Source organism: Phocoena sinus, chromosome 18, assembly GCF_008692025.1.
Source record: "Phocoena sinus isolate mPhoSin1 chromosome 18, mPhoSin1.pri, whole genome shotgun sequence".
Lineage (NCBI taxonomy): Eukaryota > Metazoa > Chordata > Mammalia > Artiodactyla > Phocoenidae > Phocoena > Phocoena sinus.
Window position 1 is genome coordinate 71395798 of NC_045780.1, and position 13020 is coordinate 71408817.

Below are 13020 nucleotides of genomic sequence, written 5' to 3' on the forward strand. Positions count from 1 at the left end.
AGCAGGTTTTTGGGTGTCTTTTGTGTCCCTGCTTGCAGGTCATTATTCCTAGTGGGGTCCTCTCTATCAGATAATGTTTTTTGTCTTTCTGTTCTTCTAATTAACTCTCCTATCAGATTAACCTGCATTGTTTTCTCATTGTTATCTTGTTCATTTATTTTTTATCATGTGTCTTCTTCTGCTCCTAAGAGTAGGGACCTTAGCTGACATGATCTCTGTAGTTCCTTAGCACCTAGAACAGTGCCTGCCAAGTATTTTTTTTCTTTTGAATGAATGAATGAGTAAATGGATACATTCCCTAATCTGCCTATTCACTTTGATGCCTATTGCAGATAATGTACAACTGTGTTTAGCCTATTGTAGAATATGCAGAACTCTGTTTATGATACAAGCACCGAAAAATATCTGTCATGGTGAATAGAATTAAGTGTATAAAGTGTAAATTTCATGGTGTTACATTTTACTCTTTACAGGAGGAGTTCTTTCAGAATCCTCATGCAGTAGATATTGAGTCTGAAGACTTTAGCAGCCTGCCCCCTGAAATAAAGCATGAAATCTTGACTGATATGAAAGAATTTACCAAGCGAAGAAGAACATTATTTGAAGCAATGCCAGAGGTAAACTATACAACTGCGCATTAATGCTTAGAATTAAGAATATCAGCAAAATTTTTCATTAGAAAAAGAAAATCGATAAGCATTACTTATACAATATACGTTTACAGTAAATGTCATTTGTTTATCTCCGAGATACTATGAAACATGCATTTATAAGTTTGAACTTATAAATAATTACTCAGGGAAGCTTTTCTTGACTTTCCACCAAGACCAGGTCTTGTCTCCTGCTCTGTGTTCTCACAGCACCCTGTAGTGTCTCTTTAGATTTTTAGCACCCAAATGTGCCGACCTTGCTCACCTCTGTATTTTTAACACTCAGCTCAGTATCTTTCACATAGTAAGTGCCTAGTGTACGCTTAGTGCTTCAATTCTTAGGTTAGTTCATAAAAGTTATTTTAACCCATAATATACATTGTAGAATATTAACATATTTTGATACCAAAAATATGAAAAAGGCAGGAGCTGTTTCTTTTCCCATCACTCCTATCTTCTTTTCCACAAAGAACGTGAACATAGGAAAATGCTAAGATGTACAGAAATGATATTCAAAGGACAGAAGTAAATTTATTTTTGTTTCAGGGGAAACATCCAGGTTCAGTCTATCCATCCAGCATTTTGTTTCTTGAGTGTAAATGGATCTCTGGCTGGTCTTTGAGGAAATAGAATTTGGATTATGTAAACAACAGTGGGAAGGATGGGAGAAAGAGAGGCAGTCCTGATGGTTTGCTCCATTTTTTCTCTTTCTGCCACCACAGAGCCTCTGGGATGGGTAGGCCAGGGTAGGATGGTGCACAGCTCGTTGGATCCGTCCTTCTGGTAGCTAAGGGAAGTTCTAAGTCATACAGACTGGACCTTTGCATTGTCTGAACATTGGGCAAATGCAAAATTGGTAATAGTAGTATTGGTAAGTAATAAGAGTAATAATCTTAATAGTAATAGGAGCAATTTAGTATAAGGCTTGGCAACCTGCTTTTTTTTTTTTTTAATAAATTTATTATTTTATTTATTTGTTTTTAGCTGCGCTGGGTCTTCGTTGCTGCATGCGAGCTTTCTCTAGTTGAGGCGAGCAGGGGCTACTCTTCGTTGTGGTGCGCACGCTTCTCATTGCGGTGGCTTCTCTTGTTGTGGAACACGGGCTCTAGGCACGCGGGCTTCAGTAGTTGTGGACCGTGGGCTTAGTAGTTGTGGCTCACGGGCTCTAGAGCACAGGCTCAGTAGTTGTGACGCACAGGCTTAGTTGCTCTGCGGCATGTGGGATCTTCCCAGACCAGGGCTCAAACCTGTGTCCCCTGCACTGGCAGGTGGATTCTTAACCACTGTGCCACCAGGGAAGCCCTGGTAGCTTGCTTTTGACCCCAGATCTACCACTTACTAGCCATGCAGCTCTAGAGAGGTTACTCAAGCTGTTTAAGTCTCGGTTTCTTCATTTGTGGAATGGAGATAATGACGTCTGTCTCATCGGTGGTTGAGAATAAAATGGGATGATATATTTAAAAACACTTAGAAGAATGTCTTACTCAGGAAGTGCTTTATAAATGTTAAGTATTACTAATAACTGTGATTGCAGTGATTTCTTGTGTGTCTTTTATGGACCGGGAACTGTGCTGGGCACTTTACTTGCATTCTAAAAGATTGTCTGTTAAGCCAGAATCAACATGTCACAGTGCCTGGCATGCATCACATGCTCAATAAATGTTTTTTGAGTAAATGATGGAATCATAAACAGTATCCATGATTTCCTTTCTTTTGCCCAATTCTTTTTGTTTGAAAGATTATCCTTTAACAAAGCAATTATAGCTTTTTCTAGTATGAAAGTACCACCAATGAAAAAAATCACTTGTTCTTTATCCCCTTTGGGGGAAAAGGATGGAAATATGAGAATACTATCTGTATTTAATATAAGATAACTTTTATTTATTTATTTTGCCTTAGGAGTCCAATGACTTTTCACAGTACCAGCTCAAAGGCTTGCTTAAAAAAAACTATCTAAACCAACACATAGAAAACGTCCAAAAGGAAATGAATCAACAACATTCAGGACAAATCCAAAGGCAATATGAAGATGAAGGAGGCTTTTTGAAGGAGGTAGAGTCAAGGAGGGTGGTCTCTGAAGATACTTCACATTACATCTTGATTAAAGGTATCAGGTACCATCACTTACTTGATGGTTAAAATCCAAAAATATGTCGTGTCTCTGAATTCTATAAGCTACCACCCCCAGATAATATGAATGAAGTCCTACTTAATTTATTGACTATAATTATTATTAATGCAATAATAAATGTATATAGCTTTTAATGTATTAAGTAGTATCATACCAACCCACTTTAACATTAACTAACAAATTAACTCTTAGTTGCTGATTAAATGAGAATTTATAAATTCATTTATGAGAACCGGTATGCTCTTATTCATCTAACTAGAAGCATGTTGTCACACTGTAAAGCTACATAGTGAGAGTATTTAATTTTTCTCAAGGTATTCAAGCTAAGAAAGTTGCAGAAGTGGATTCAGAGTCTCTTCCTTCATGCAGTGAAATGCACAGCAGGTCTTCTGACATGAAGTCATCTCCGTGTGAAAAGCTGGAGCCAAAGGAAGAGCCTGACGCCTCCCCTCCTTCCCCGAGAACCTTACTGGCCCTGCAGGCGGCCCTGCTGGGCGGCAGCTCAGAAGATGAGCTGGAGAGTGAGACCCGCAGGCTGCGCCATGTGAGGCGCGCGCCCGCCACCGCACGTGCGGGTTCTGTGTCGCCGCTGACTCTCTTGGCCATGCAGAGAGCTCTCGACGATGATGATGAAGACGTGAAAGTGCGTGCCAGGAGTGACCTGCAGACAGGAGGGGCAGGCGTGAGAAAACCGAAACTGCTCCAGAGCAGTTCTGACGAGGAGACTGAGGACGGACCTAAAATGAGAGATGGGGAAGGAGTGCCGTTGGCAGCAGCATCTCACGCAGCCAGTGTGAACCTCGCAGAGGAGCCTGTAACCAGCGCTGATGCCGACAAAGAGCGGACAGAATCGGCTCACTTACCGAGGACTGTCTTTTGTCAAGGCAGCGACTCTAGCGTTCCAAAAGAGCAGATGTCGTTTATTCCCCTGGTGAAGGAAGCCTTTCAGACAAACGATGAGATTGCACTTAAGGATGGAAAAGATTCAGTTCCTTTGGAAAACACTGTGGTGCTACCCAGGGATGCACCTGGGCTCCAGAGCGGACCAGAGTGGACACCGACACCTCCGACAAGTCCGAGTTCCGTATCAAGGAGTGGAACGTATACCAAAGTGCTTGAGCTACAGCAAGGTCTTCTTCCACCTGAGAGTAAATATGACACCTCTGTTCTTTCAAGTGATGATGAAGCAGAATCTGAAAAGAACCCTGCTCCTGAAGGCACCGTCAGTGTGCAAGAATCGAGTGGTACACTAAGTGTCCCTTTAGAGACAATAAGTGACTTAGGAAATGTGGCATCTGTTAATGCCAAAGAGCATGAGAATTTCTTGAAAACCATCCAAGAACATGAGACCATTGAATCTGCAGGCCAGGGTTTAATTTCAGTTCCAGCTTCCATGGAACCAAAGGAAACAGGCTCTGAAGAAAGTGAATCTGATGGTAAGTGCTTGTGCTCTTTTAGAGATAAAGAAAAGTAGGATCTCACATCTGCAGGAACCGAGAGATGCTTTAGTGTCGTCCAGATCCACATTGTTCAGGTGGTGAACTAGAGGTCCAGAAAGGACAAGTGACTTTGCCAAGGACACACAGCTAGTAAAGGAAACTTGACCTTTGCTGTTTGGCTGCTCTTTTCATTTTTGTTTTTAAAGGGAGTGAGTGCCCTAGTTGGAGAAGGTAAAGGTGAGTTTCCCTTTAATTTTTTAACTTTTTATTTTGAAATAATTACAAATTTTAAAAAGTTGAAAAAGTATCTTAAAACATTCTATTGGGCTTCCCTGGTGGCGCAGGGGTTGAGTCCACCTGCCGATGCAGGGGACACGGGTTCGTGCCCCGGTCTGGGAAGATCCCACATGCCGTGGAGCGGCTGGGCCCTTGAGCCATGGCCGCTGAGCCTGCGCGTCCGGAGCCTGTGCTCTGCGGCGGGAGGGGCCGCAACAGTGAGAGGCCCACGTACCGCAAAAAAAAAAAAAACATTCTATTTCCCTCACCTAGGACCTCAGTGGCTGGCATTTTACCACATTGGCTTTATCATATCTCTCTCTCTGTCTCTCTCGCTTTCTATATGTACACATGTATGTTATATGTCTATATCTGTGTACGCTTATGTACAGTCAATCCTCATTTTTCACAGATTTCAAATCTGCAGAATTGCCTACTCACTAAAATTTATATCTAACCCCAGAATCAGTCCTCATGGTAGTGTCTTTGTGGTCGTTTGTGGACATGTGTAGAACGGCCAGAAACTTGAGTTGCCAAGCCGTTCCCAGGTGAGGTTGAGCCACGGGGACACTTGGCCTTCTTGGTTCAGCTCCCCTGCAGAGGTGACCAGAGGGTGGAGACGGGAGAGAGCAGTGCAGTGTAGACCAAGAAGCTCTGGCTCTGGGGCCATTGGATGGGGTTTGAATCCCAACCCTGCCTGGCACCTGTTCGTGGGGCTCTGTATACACCCATGAGCTCACGCTCGTATCTGCAGTTCTTCTCCAGCATCCCAGATCTCATTCTACACTCTGCCTTCTTTATAATTTCCCTGTCTAACAGTGAGGGACCTTCTGTTATCTTCAATGTATTTACTTACTTGCTCATTCTCTGTTTGTAACCAGCTCCCGATATCACTGGCCTCCTCCTTGGTCCTGGCTGTCCCCTTGATCCTAGCCCCTCCGTCCTGAGTGTGTCCTCAGATCCAGACTCCTCCCCCTGAAGTGAAGGAAGGGAATCAATAAATGCTTTTCAAAGAGAAGAAAGGACATCAAGAGAGGAAGGAAGGAGGTGGGAGAGGGAGAGCTGTTTCTTCCGTGTCCTTATCCAGGGTTCTCTCTTCTGTGTCACAGTGTTATTCTTTGCTGTGTTCATAGTGAAATAGCATACAAACATTTTTTAAAAACTCCATGATTGTGTACATACCCTGGTAGTTCTTTTTGAATTTCAAAACAATATTAGTTAACTTAGAGGACATTTTTTTTTTTCTTTTTTTTTTTTGCGATACGCGGGCCTCTCACTGTTGTGGCCTCTCCCGTTGCGGAGCACAGGCTCCAGACGCGCAGGCTCAGCGGCCATGGCTCACGGGCCCAGCCGCTCCGCGGCATGTGGGATCTTCCCAGACCGGGGCACGAACCCGCGTCCCCTGCTTCGGTAGGCAGACTCTCAACCACTGCGCCACCAGGGAAGCCCTAGAGGAAGTTTTTGTATAAAGCAAATATGCAGATGTTTGAGAGCGTGGTCCCTAATTTCAAAGACAGTGCCAGTGTATCTAATTGAAAAGGCTTATTTTGAAGTTACAGGCACTTATTAATAAATTTATTTAATAACAATATACTACTGTTACATGTTTTCTATGACATTTAAATCTCTTCTTTTTAGGGTAAAACATTTTTCAGGATACTTTGGAAAGCTCTTGATGATTTCAGGGTAATTTAAATGTTTTAGTTATAGACAAAATGATCTTATTATTTTGGTACAGGAAGTTTCATTGAAGTGCAGAGTATAAATAGCAGCGATGAACTTCAAGCTGAGTTACACGAAGCTTCCAGACCTCCCTCTGAACAAGGTGAAGAGGAACCAGTAGGAACTGAGACGCAAGAAGCCACAGGTGACCCCCAGGGCCTCCCAAGAGGCAACTCTGAGAGGGAGGCCGTGGGCACTGAGCCACCTGAAGAAAAAGATGCAGACGATTTGCTCAACGAATGGCAAGATGTTGACCTGGTAATAACGTGACATCATGTTTTTACTCATTGCTGAGGAAGCCAAGTTAAGTAGCTTCTGAGTTTTTAAGGAGCTGATGAAGGAAGACATAATAGCTCTTTGCACCCATTTTCTTACTCCTGCTGACATGGCTCCTTTCTTGTGGAGGTTCCTGGCCGGGATAGTGTCCACTTCCCGTGTGGGTTAGTGAGGGAACTCTAAAGCTATTACAAACTCGCTCAGAAATCCAAGTGGAAACCTGCATAAGGAGAAAAAGCTTGTTGGTAACTTCAGTCAGACTAAATACAGGCTTTTTATAACCAATGAACTTAATTGGGTTATTAATATAATTACCTACAAGCAAAATTATCTTATAGGAGGAGCTGGAGACGCTGGAGAGTAACCTTTTAACACAGCAGGAGTCACTGAAAGCTCAAAAACAGCAGCAAGAACGGGTCGCGGCTACTGTGACAGGACAGATGTTCCAGGAAAGCCAGGTAGGTGGACAGCTTGAGTGTCCTCGAACAATACCTACCGACGTCTTTCCTTAATCAGACTCCCGGAGGGCACATGCATTAAATTACCTGTTGAAGCACTGCTCCCACTTCCGGGTAGAGGCCGGGTCCTGCACTTCAGCAGGGGTCATTGTGTGTCTGTACCTCTTCAGGAACTTCTTCGCCTGTTCGGCATCCCCTACGTCGAGGCTCCCATGGAAGCAGAAGCTCAGTGCGCCATCCTGGATCTGACTGATCAAACTTCCGGAACGATCACTGATGACAGTGACATTTGGCTGTTCGGAGCACGGCATGTCTATAAAAACTTTTTTAATAAAAACAAGTTTGTAGAATATTACCAGTATGTGGACTTTCACAACCAATTAGGTAAGACTTTAGAGTACGATTGCTTTCTGAAATTTACCTTCAGAATTTTGTAGTATGAATTCTTTCTTTCCAAGGAGCTAATTTGGTGCATTAATGGAAATGGTAGATCTGTACAAGTTTTCATATAAATGATCTTTTGCTTCTGTAGCAGAATACGATTTTTAATTTGGAACTAAGAAATTAAAACCCTAGTAATGTTCAGACATTTTCTGCGGTTTTAATCATCAGGCCTGGTTACGCTCTGACTGGTTACCTGAGCTCTCCGTAGTAAACCACAGGTGGTAGAGTGGGGAGACAGGTGGGGGTCACTCCTGCTGGAATCAGGAGCCTCATGGTCCTTGTTGTTTCTGGCAGTGATCCTTCATCCTCCCGTTGATTCAGCAAATACACACTGAGCGATTCCTAGATGCCGGTTGTTGTTCTTGGCAATGGGAAGTGGGGAAACAGCAGAGAATAAAACAGTCTAGCAGGAGAAACAGATGGTAAAAAAAATACATAAATTGTAATTTGACAGTGGTATGAGCCATATAGAAAAACAGAGCAGTAAAAGAGAGGCGAGAATGACCTGCAGTCGCAGGAAGTACATGTCCTTTGTGGTCAGAAAAGGCTTTACTAATAGGCACCTTTTGGGCTGGAGCCTAAAGTAGAGAGGAAGCACGTGCTATGGATACCGTGGGGATGAGCATGTCAGACAAAGGGACTGGCATGTGCAAAGGCTCTGAGACAGAAGCCTGCTTGGTGTGTTCTAGGGAGGCATGGAGATACTTACAGGCTGAATTGTGTCTCCCCCAAATCCATGTGTTGTAGTCCTAAACTCTGGTACCACAGAGTATGACTGTGTTTGAAGATAGGTTCTTTAAAGAGGTGACTAAGGTCAGATGAGGTCATTAGGGTGAACCCTAATCCAGTCCGACTGGTGTCCTTGTAAGAAGGAGAGATTAGGACACAGAGGGAAGACCACGTGCAGACACGTGGAGAGCCGGCCGTCTGCCAGCCAAGGAGAGAGGCTCAGAAGGGACCAACCGTGCCGACACCGTGAGGTCAGGCTTCTAGTCCCCAGAACTGTGGGGAAATGAATCCTTTGTGTAAGGCTCTCAGTCTGAGCACTTTGTTATGGCAGGCCCAGGAAACGACTTCAGGGGCCAGAGTGAGTGAATGAGGAGAAGGATGGCAAGAGGTGAGGTCAGAGAGGAAGGAGGAGAGTCCAGAGTGTGGTGGAGAGGCTCTGCGGGTAGACTGGGCTGGGACGTGAGAGAAGGAGAAGTCAGGGATGACACCCCCTCTCCCTCGCAGCAGCGCAGGAGTGGACTGGCCTTGGTGAGGTGGCGGAACGGGGAAGGAGCGGGTGTGGGTGTTGCGGGAGTGAAGACCCGGGTCTGGACGTGTTGTCTCTGAGGTGCCCATTAGACATCTCCACGGAGATGTTAAGGTGCCAGTTGAGTGTGCGTGACTGTCGTTCAGAGGAGATGTCCTGGTGAGAGCGCCGAATTTGGGGGTCAGAGGTTATATGGCATTTAAAACTGCAAGGATGCGTGAAACTTGAAAAATCCAAGCACAATGCCATTTAAAAAAAAGGAATCTAGGGCTTCCCTGGTGGCGCAGTGGTTGGGAGTCTGCCTGCCGAAGCAGGGGACGCAGGTTCGTGCCCCGGTCCGGGAAGGTCCCACATGCCGCGGAGCGGCTGGGCCCGTGAGCCATGGCCGCTGAGCCTGCGCGTCCGGAGCCTGTGCTCCGCAACGGGAGAGGCCACAACAGTAAGAGGCCTGCGTACCGCAAAAAAAAAAGAAAAAAAGGGAATCTATTTCAAATAGCGAAAGAGAGATACCTTTGGGTATTGGATAAGGATATATACATGTATATTATCTATATAATGAAGTGTTTATAAATGTTATGTAATAAATGTTTATAAAATAAAAAGTGGAAAAATATATAATAACTTTTACTCTTATAGGATTGGACCGGAACAAATTAATAAATTTGGCCTATTTGCTTGGAAGTGATTATACGGAAGGAATACCAACTGTAGGTTGTGTTACAGCCATGGAAATTCTCAATGAATTCCCTGGACATGGCCTGGAACCTCTCCTAAGATTCTCGTAAGTCCTTTCTTAATTTCTTTAATTCAGGTGTTTATATATAAATACCCAAATTAAACAGAACTATTCCTTACATCGTGAACTGTCACAAGTCATTGTCCCCTGAGAAAACAGGAGGTGGTAATGGTTGGGGTTACTAAAGTTTGTTTTCCCTTTTCTAGAGTTTGATGAAATCATAGGCATTTATTTTTAGAGGTGCCAGGCTTACCCGAGTTTGAGGATACATAGCCAGTCCAGTGGGAATTCCTGGGAGTGTAGAGTTTACCATTTCATTCATTCAAATATTTCCTGAGCAGCTACTATGTGCTAGACAGTGTGCTAGGCTGGAGTAGGTGTCCTCAAGGAGCTGCCACACCCTGGGGGCGAGGGAGAAGCATCCACGTGCTTGTACTGCTGTGTGCCGAGTGTTCTGAGGGAGGTCGACCAGACGGGGGCATGGAGCTATATGCCAGAAACGTTTTCTCTCTGCGTGTAGACTGTGATGTATTCAGTGGTGGCGTCTCCTTCTGTCCGGAACCCAGAGTCGTGCTGTACTTGGGGTACACTCTTTGTTTTTGGAGATTCTGAGATGGAGCTAGTTACGAAGTTGTCTGTGAAAGTAGTTCTTTCTTAAGGTTGCTCCTTGGTGGCATTTTTCAAAAATATATATATAATTCGCACAGCATAAATTTTACTCTTTTAAAGTACAATTCAGTGGTTTTTTGTCTAGTCACAGGTTGTGATGGCATCTTTTAAAATCATCAGTTTGACATGGGATACTATTTGGCAGTAGCTGATTTAATGATTCTTTAGTGTTCTCTCCAGTCGTAGCTCCTGGTTTCAAAAATTTCGGGATGTTCTGGTCTGAAGATTCAGTGATTAGAATTAAATACAAAGTTGTTTGAATGATTGCTGTTCTCCAGCCTTAGCACACATAGGGTTGTATTTTATTTTTTGTTTTCGTCATCTCTCTTTTCATAATTTTCTTATTGTTGAGGAAATGTATATAGTGGAGGTACGTTGTTAGGTTGCTTGTAAGTCATGGTATGTAAATAACTTGCAAAAGTACAAGTAACTTTTATACAAATAACAAACACACATTAGAAAAATGACAAAATATGAATTATAAAGATTACAGATAACATTTTGGTTTATACAGTGTTAGTCTTTTCTATGCACAATATACACATGCATTTTATATATAATCACACACACGTACAAGTATACTCATAAGTCTGTTATTATTTTTTTACAAGCATGAGACGATGCTGTATACTTTTTGTGTTACCTGCAACTCATTTGGTGATAGAACAGGGCATATTATCAATGACGTATAGATTTACATTGCTGTTTTTAATGACTCCATAGGACTCTTCTGATGTATCATGAATAACTGATTTAATCAAATGCCAACTGTTATTTCTGGTTTTTTTAAAAGTCTAAACAAATACTGCCTTGAGTGACTTTATATACATGTCTTTGAGTTCTTATCTGATTATTATTTTAGGATAAGTGAAAGTGGTATCTAACTTTTTGACTTGGTGTCCTGGTTATTGGTGAGAGTAATTTTTTTTCATGTTTGTTGAGTTTGCCATGCTGATCTAGTGAATGCCTGTTTATGCCGTTTTTCTTCTCTCAACAGTTTTTGCTCGTTTGTTGCTGTTTGAATGGTTATGTTTTTAGTCAGCTCTAGCAATTTCTGCCTTGGTCTTTTAGCTCGCTGATGGCAGATAGGAGCTGCCCCTGCCTGCCTGGCTCTGCAGGGCTAGGACAGGTGCAGTTACAGGGCGCGGAGACAGTGGAAGAGCAGAAGACTGGGAGTGTCTGTCGCCTTGCTTTCTTCTCTGCTCTCCCTTTTCCTAACCAGACCCTGGCCGGCCGGCCCCCCTTTAAAGCAGAGCAGCTCTGAGTCTGCAGGCTGAGTTCAGCCCAGCTGTGTTTGCTTTGGCCTACACAGTATGTTCTTTAATTTTGAGTGGGCTACCAACATTTAAATTGGGGGAGATTTCACAGAAAATTTTGGATTTTCCTGGGGGGAAATGGCATCTGAAAATACTGAGCCCCAATTCCCAAATAGCCCAGAAACAGAGGACAGCAATTCCACCCCACTGGCTTGGTCAGGGCACAAACCCTTCCACTTTATCACAGTTGCTGCTGCCCCGTCTTGTGTCCCCCGAGCTCAGCTGATGGGCAGATGCCATCTTCCACCCTCAAGTGCCTGGCCCTCTTGCTTGAAGGAGGGGTGGTCCTTTTGGTTTGATGAGCTTACAGTGTGTTGTGCTGGCAACCATGAGTACTATTTCAAAGATGAAGATTCACAAGAGAGTAGGGGAGAATTGTAGGTGTTCTCCCAGCGCCCTCTTGAACAGTATTTTAAAACTGATGAAGATAGATCCTTTTTTCCTTTCTGCATTTTGATCCTGCACGAAGACTGAAGTTAGAACACCAGATGGCACTCCTGCCTTGGTGAGGTGCGGCACTGGTGGAGACCACGCCTGTGAGTCAGGTCCTCAGACCAATGAGTACGTGAAGCAGCAGATGTAGGGTTTTTTAGGTTCCGTTAGTGCGTAGATGGGAGAGGGTAATATTTATGTTTTTAACTTTTATGCCATTTATTTATCCTAATTGTGTAAATTTTTCTGGTTGTCCGTTGCCACATTACAAACTACCGTAAACCTCAGTGACTTCAAACAGCAACAGTCAGAGATTTTGCTTGTGAATCCGCAGTTCAATCAGGCTGCGCGGGGTGGGGCTGCCTCGCCTGGTGCCAGGTGTGTCGGGGGCGTCTCAACTGGGCTAGAGGGGCCCCGTGAGGTGCCTCGCTCGTGGCTGGCGAGCGGTGCTGTCGGCCAGCACGTGGCCCGGGGCGCCTGGACCCTCTCCATCTGGGCCTCCTCACGAGCTGGAGCTTCCTCACAGCATGTTGGCTGCTTGCAAGGCGAATATTCTAAGAGACAGGAAGTGGAAGCTGCAGTCTTTAAAGGCCTGGCACAATGTCCCTTCCTCAGCCACGGAGCCTGCCCGACTCAAGGGTAAGGGACATGGACCCCAACACTTCTTGTTGGGAGGAGGGTCCAAGAATGGGCTTTAACCCACCATAGTGATTTATACTCACAAAGGAAAAATTGAAAAAGGAATAAAACATCAAGAAAATTAACAGCTGTATCCTTGCTTAGAACATTGCCTAGCACACGGTAAAATAACAGTTGTTAGTGTTTTTTATTATTTTAAATATCCCTGTTTACTTTTTCTTTCTTTCTCCGCATATATACATTTTTTCCCCCAGTATTGGGATCACACTTGATGTAGAGTTATATTCTGCATTTTAAAATTTTAACATCTTCTTGGCATTTTTACATTTCATTAAATATTCTTGGTTCCTGACTATAGTTGACTGGAGGTAAATAATATGGATACGTTGCTATTACTTCATTTTACCACTGGGAAGGAGAGGAACTGTGACTTTTCTCTGAGTGTGGGCTCTGGAGGGAGATTGTACCAGTCCCAGCTGTGAAATCTTGAGCACGTGGCTTCTGTTTGAGTCCAGTTTCCTTGTCTGTGAGGTGAGGACAGTGGCAGGACTGTGCTCGTGTGATGACGGGGCCTGTA

General features: G+C 43.9%; 1 protein-coding gene across 2 annotated transcripts in view; it reads left to right on the forward strand.

The window, feature by feature from the left end:
• Positions 1–13020, forward strand: part of ERCC5 (ERCC excision repair 5, endonuclease) — a 30168-nt gene that overhangs the window by 13096 nt on the left and 4052 nt on the right. The window contains exons 6-12 of one of the 2 annotated variants that reach the window (XM_032610874.1): positions 474–617; positions 2550–2757; positions 3096–4217; positions 6235–6476; positions 6833–6952; positions 7123–7336; positions 9288–9432. In XM_032610874.1, the coding sequence (XP_032466765.1) occupies positions 474–617; positions 2550–2757; positions 3096–4217; positions 6235–6476; positions 6833–6952; positions 7123–7336; positions 9288–9432 (2195 nt within the window). The remainder of the gene's footprint in view (positions 1–473; positions 618–2549; positions 2758–3095; positions 4218–6234; positions 6477–6832; positions 6953–7122; positions 7337–9287; positions 9433–13020) is intronic. The other variant, XM_032610875.1, reaches the window with a different exon arrangement.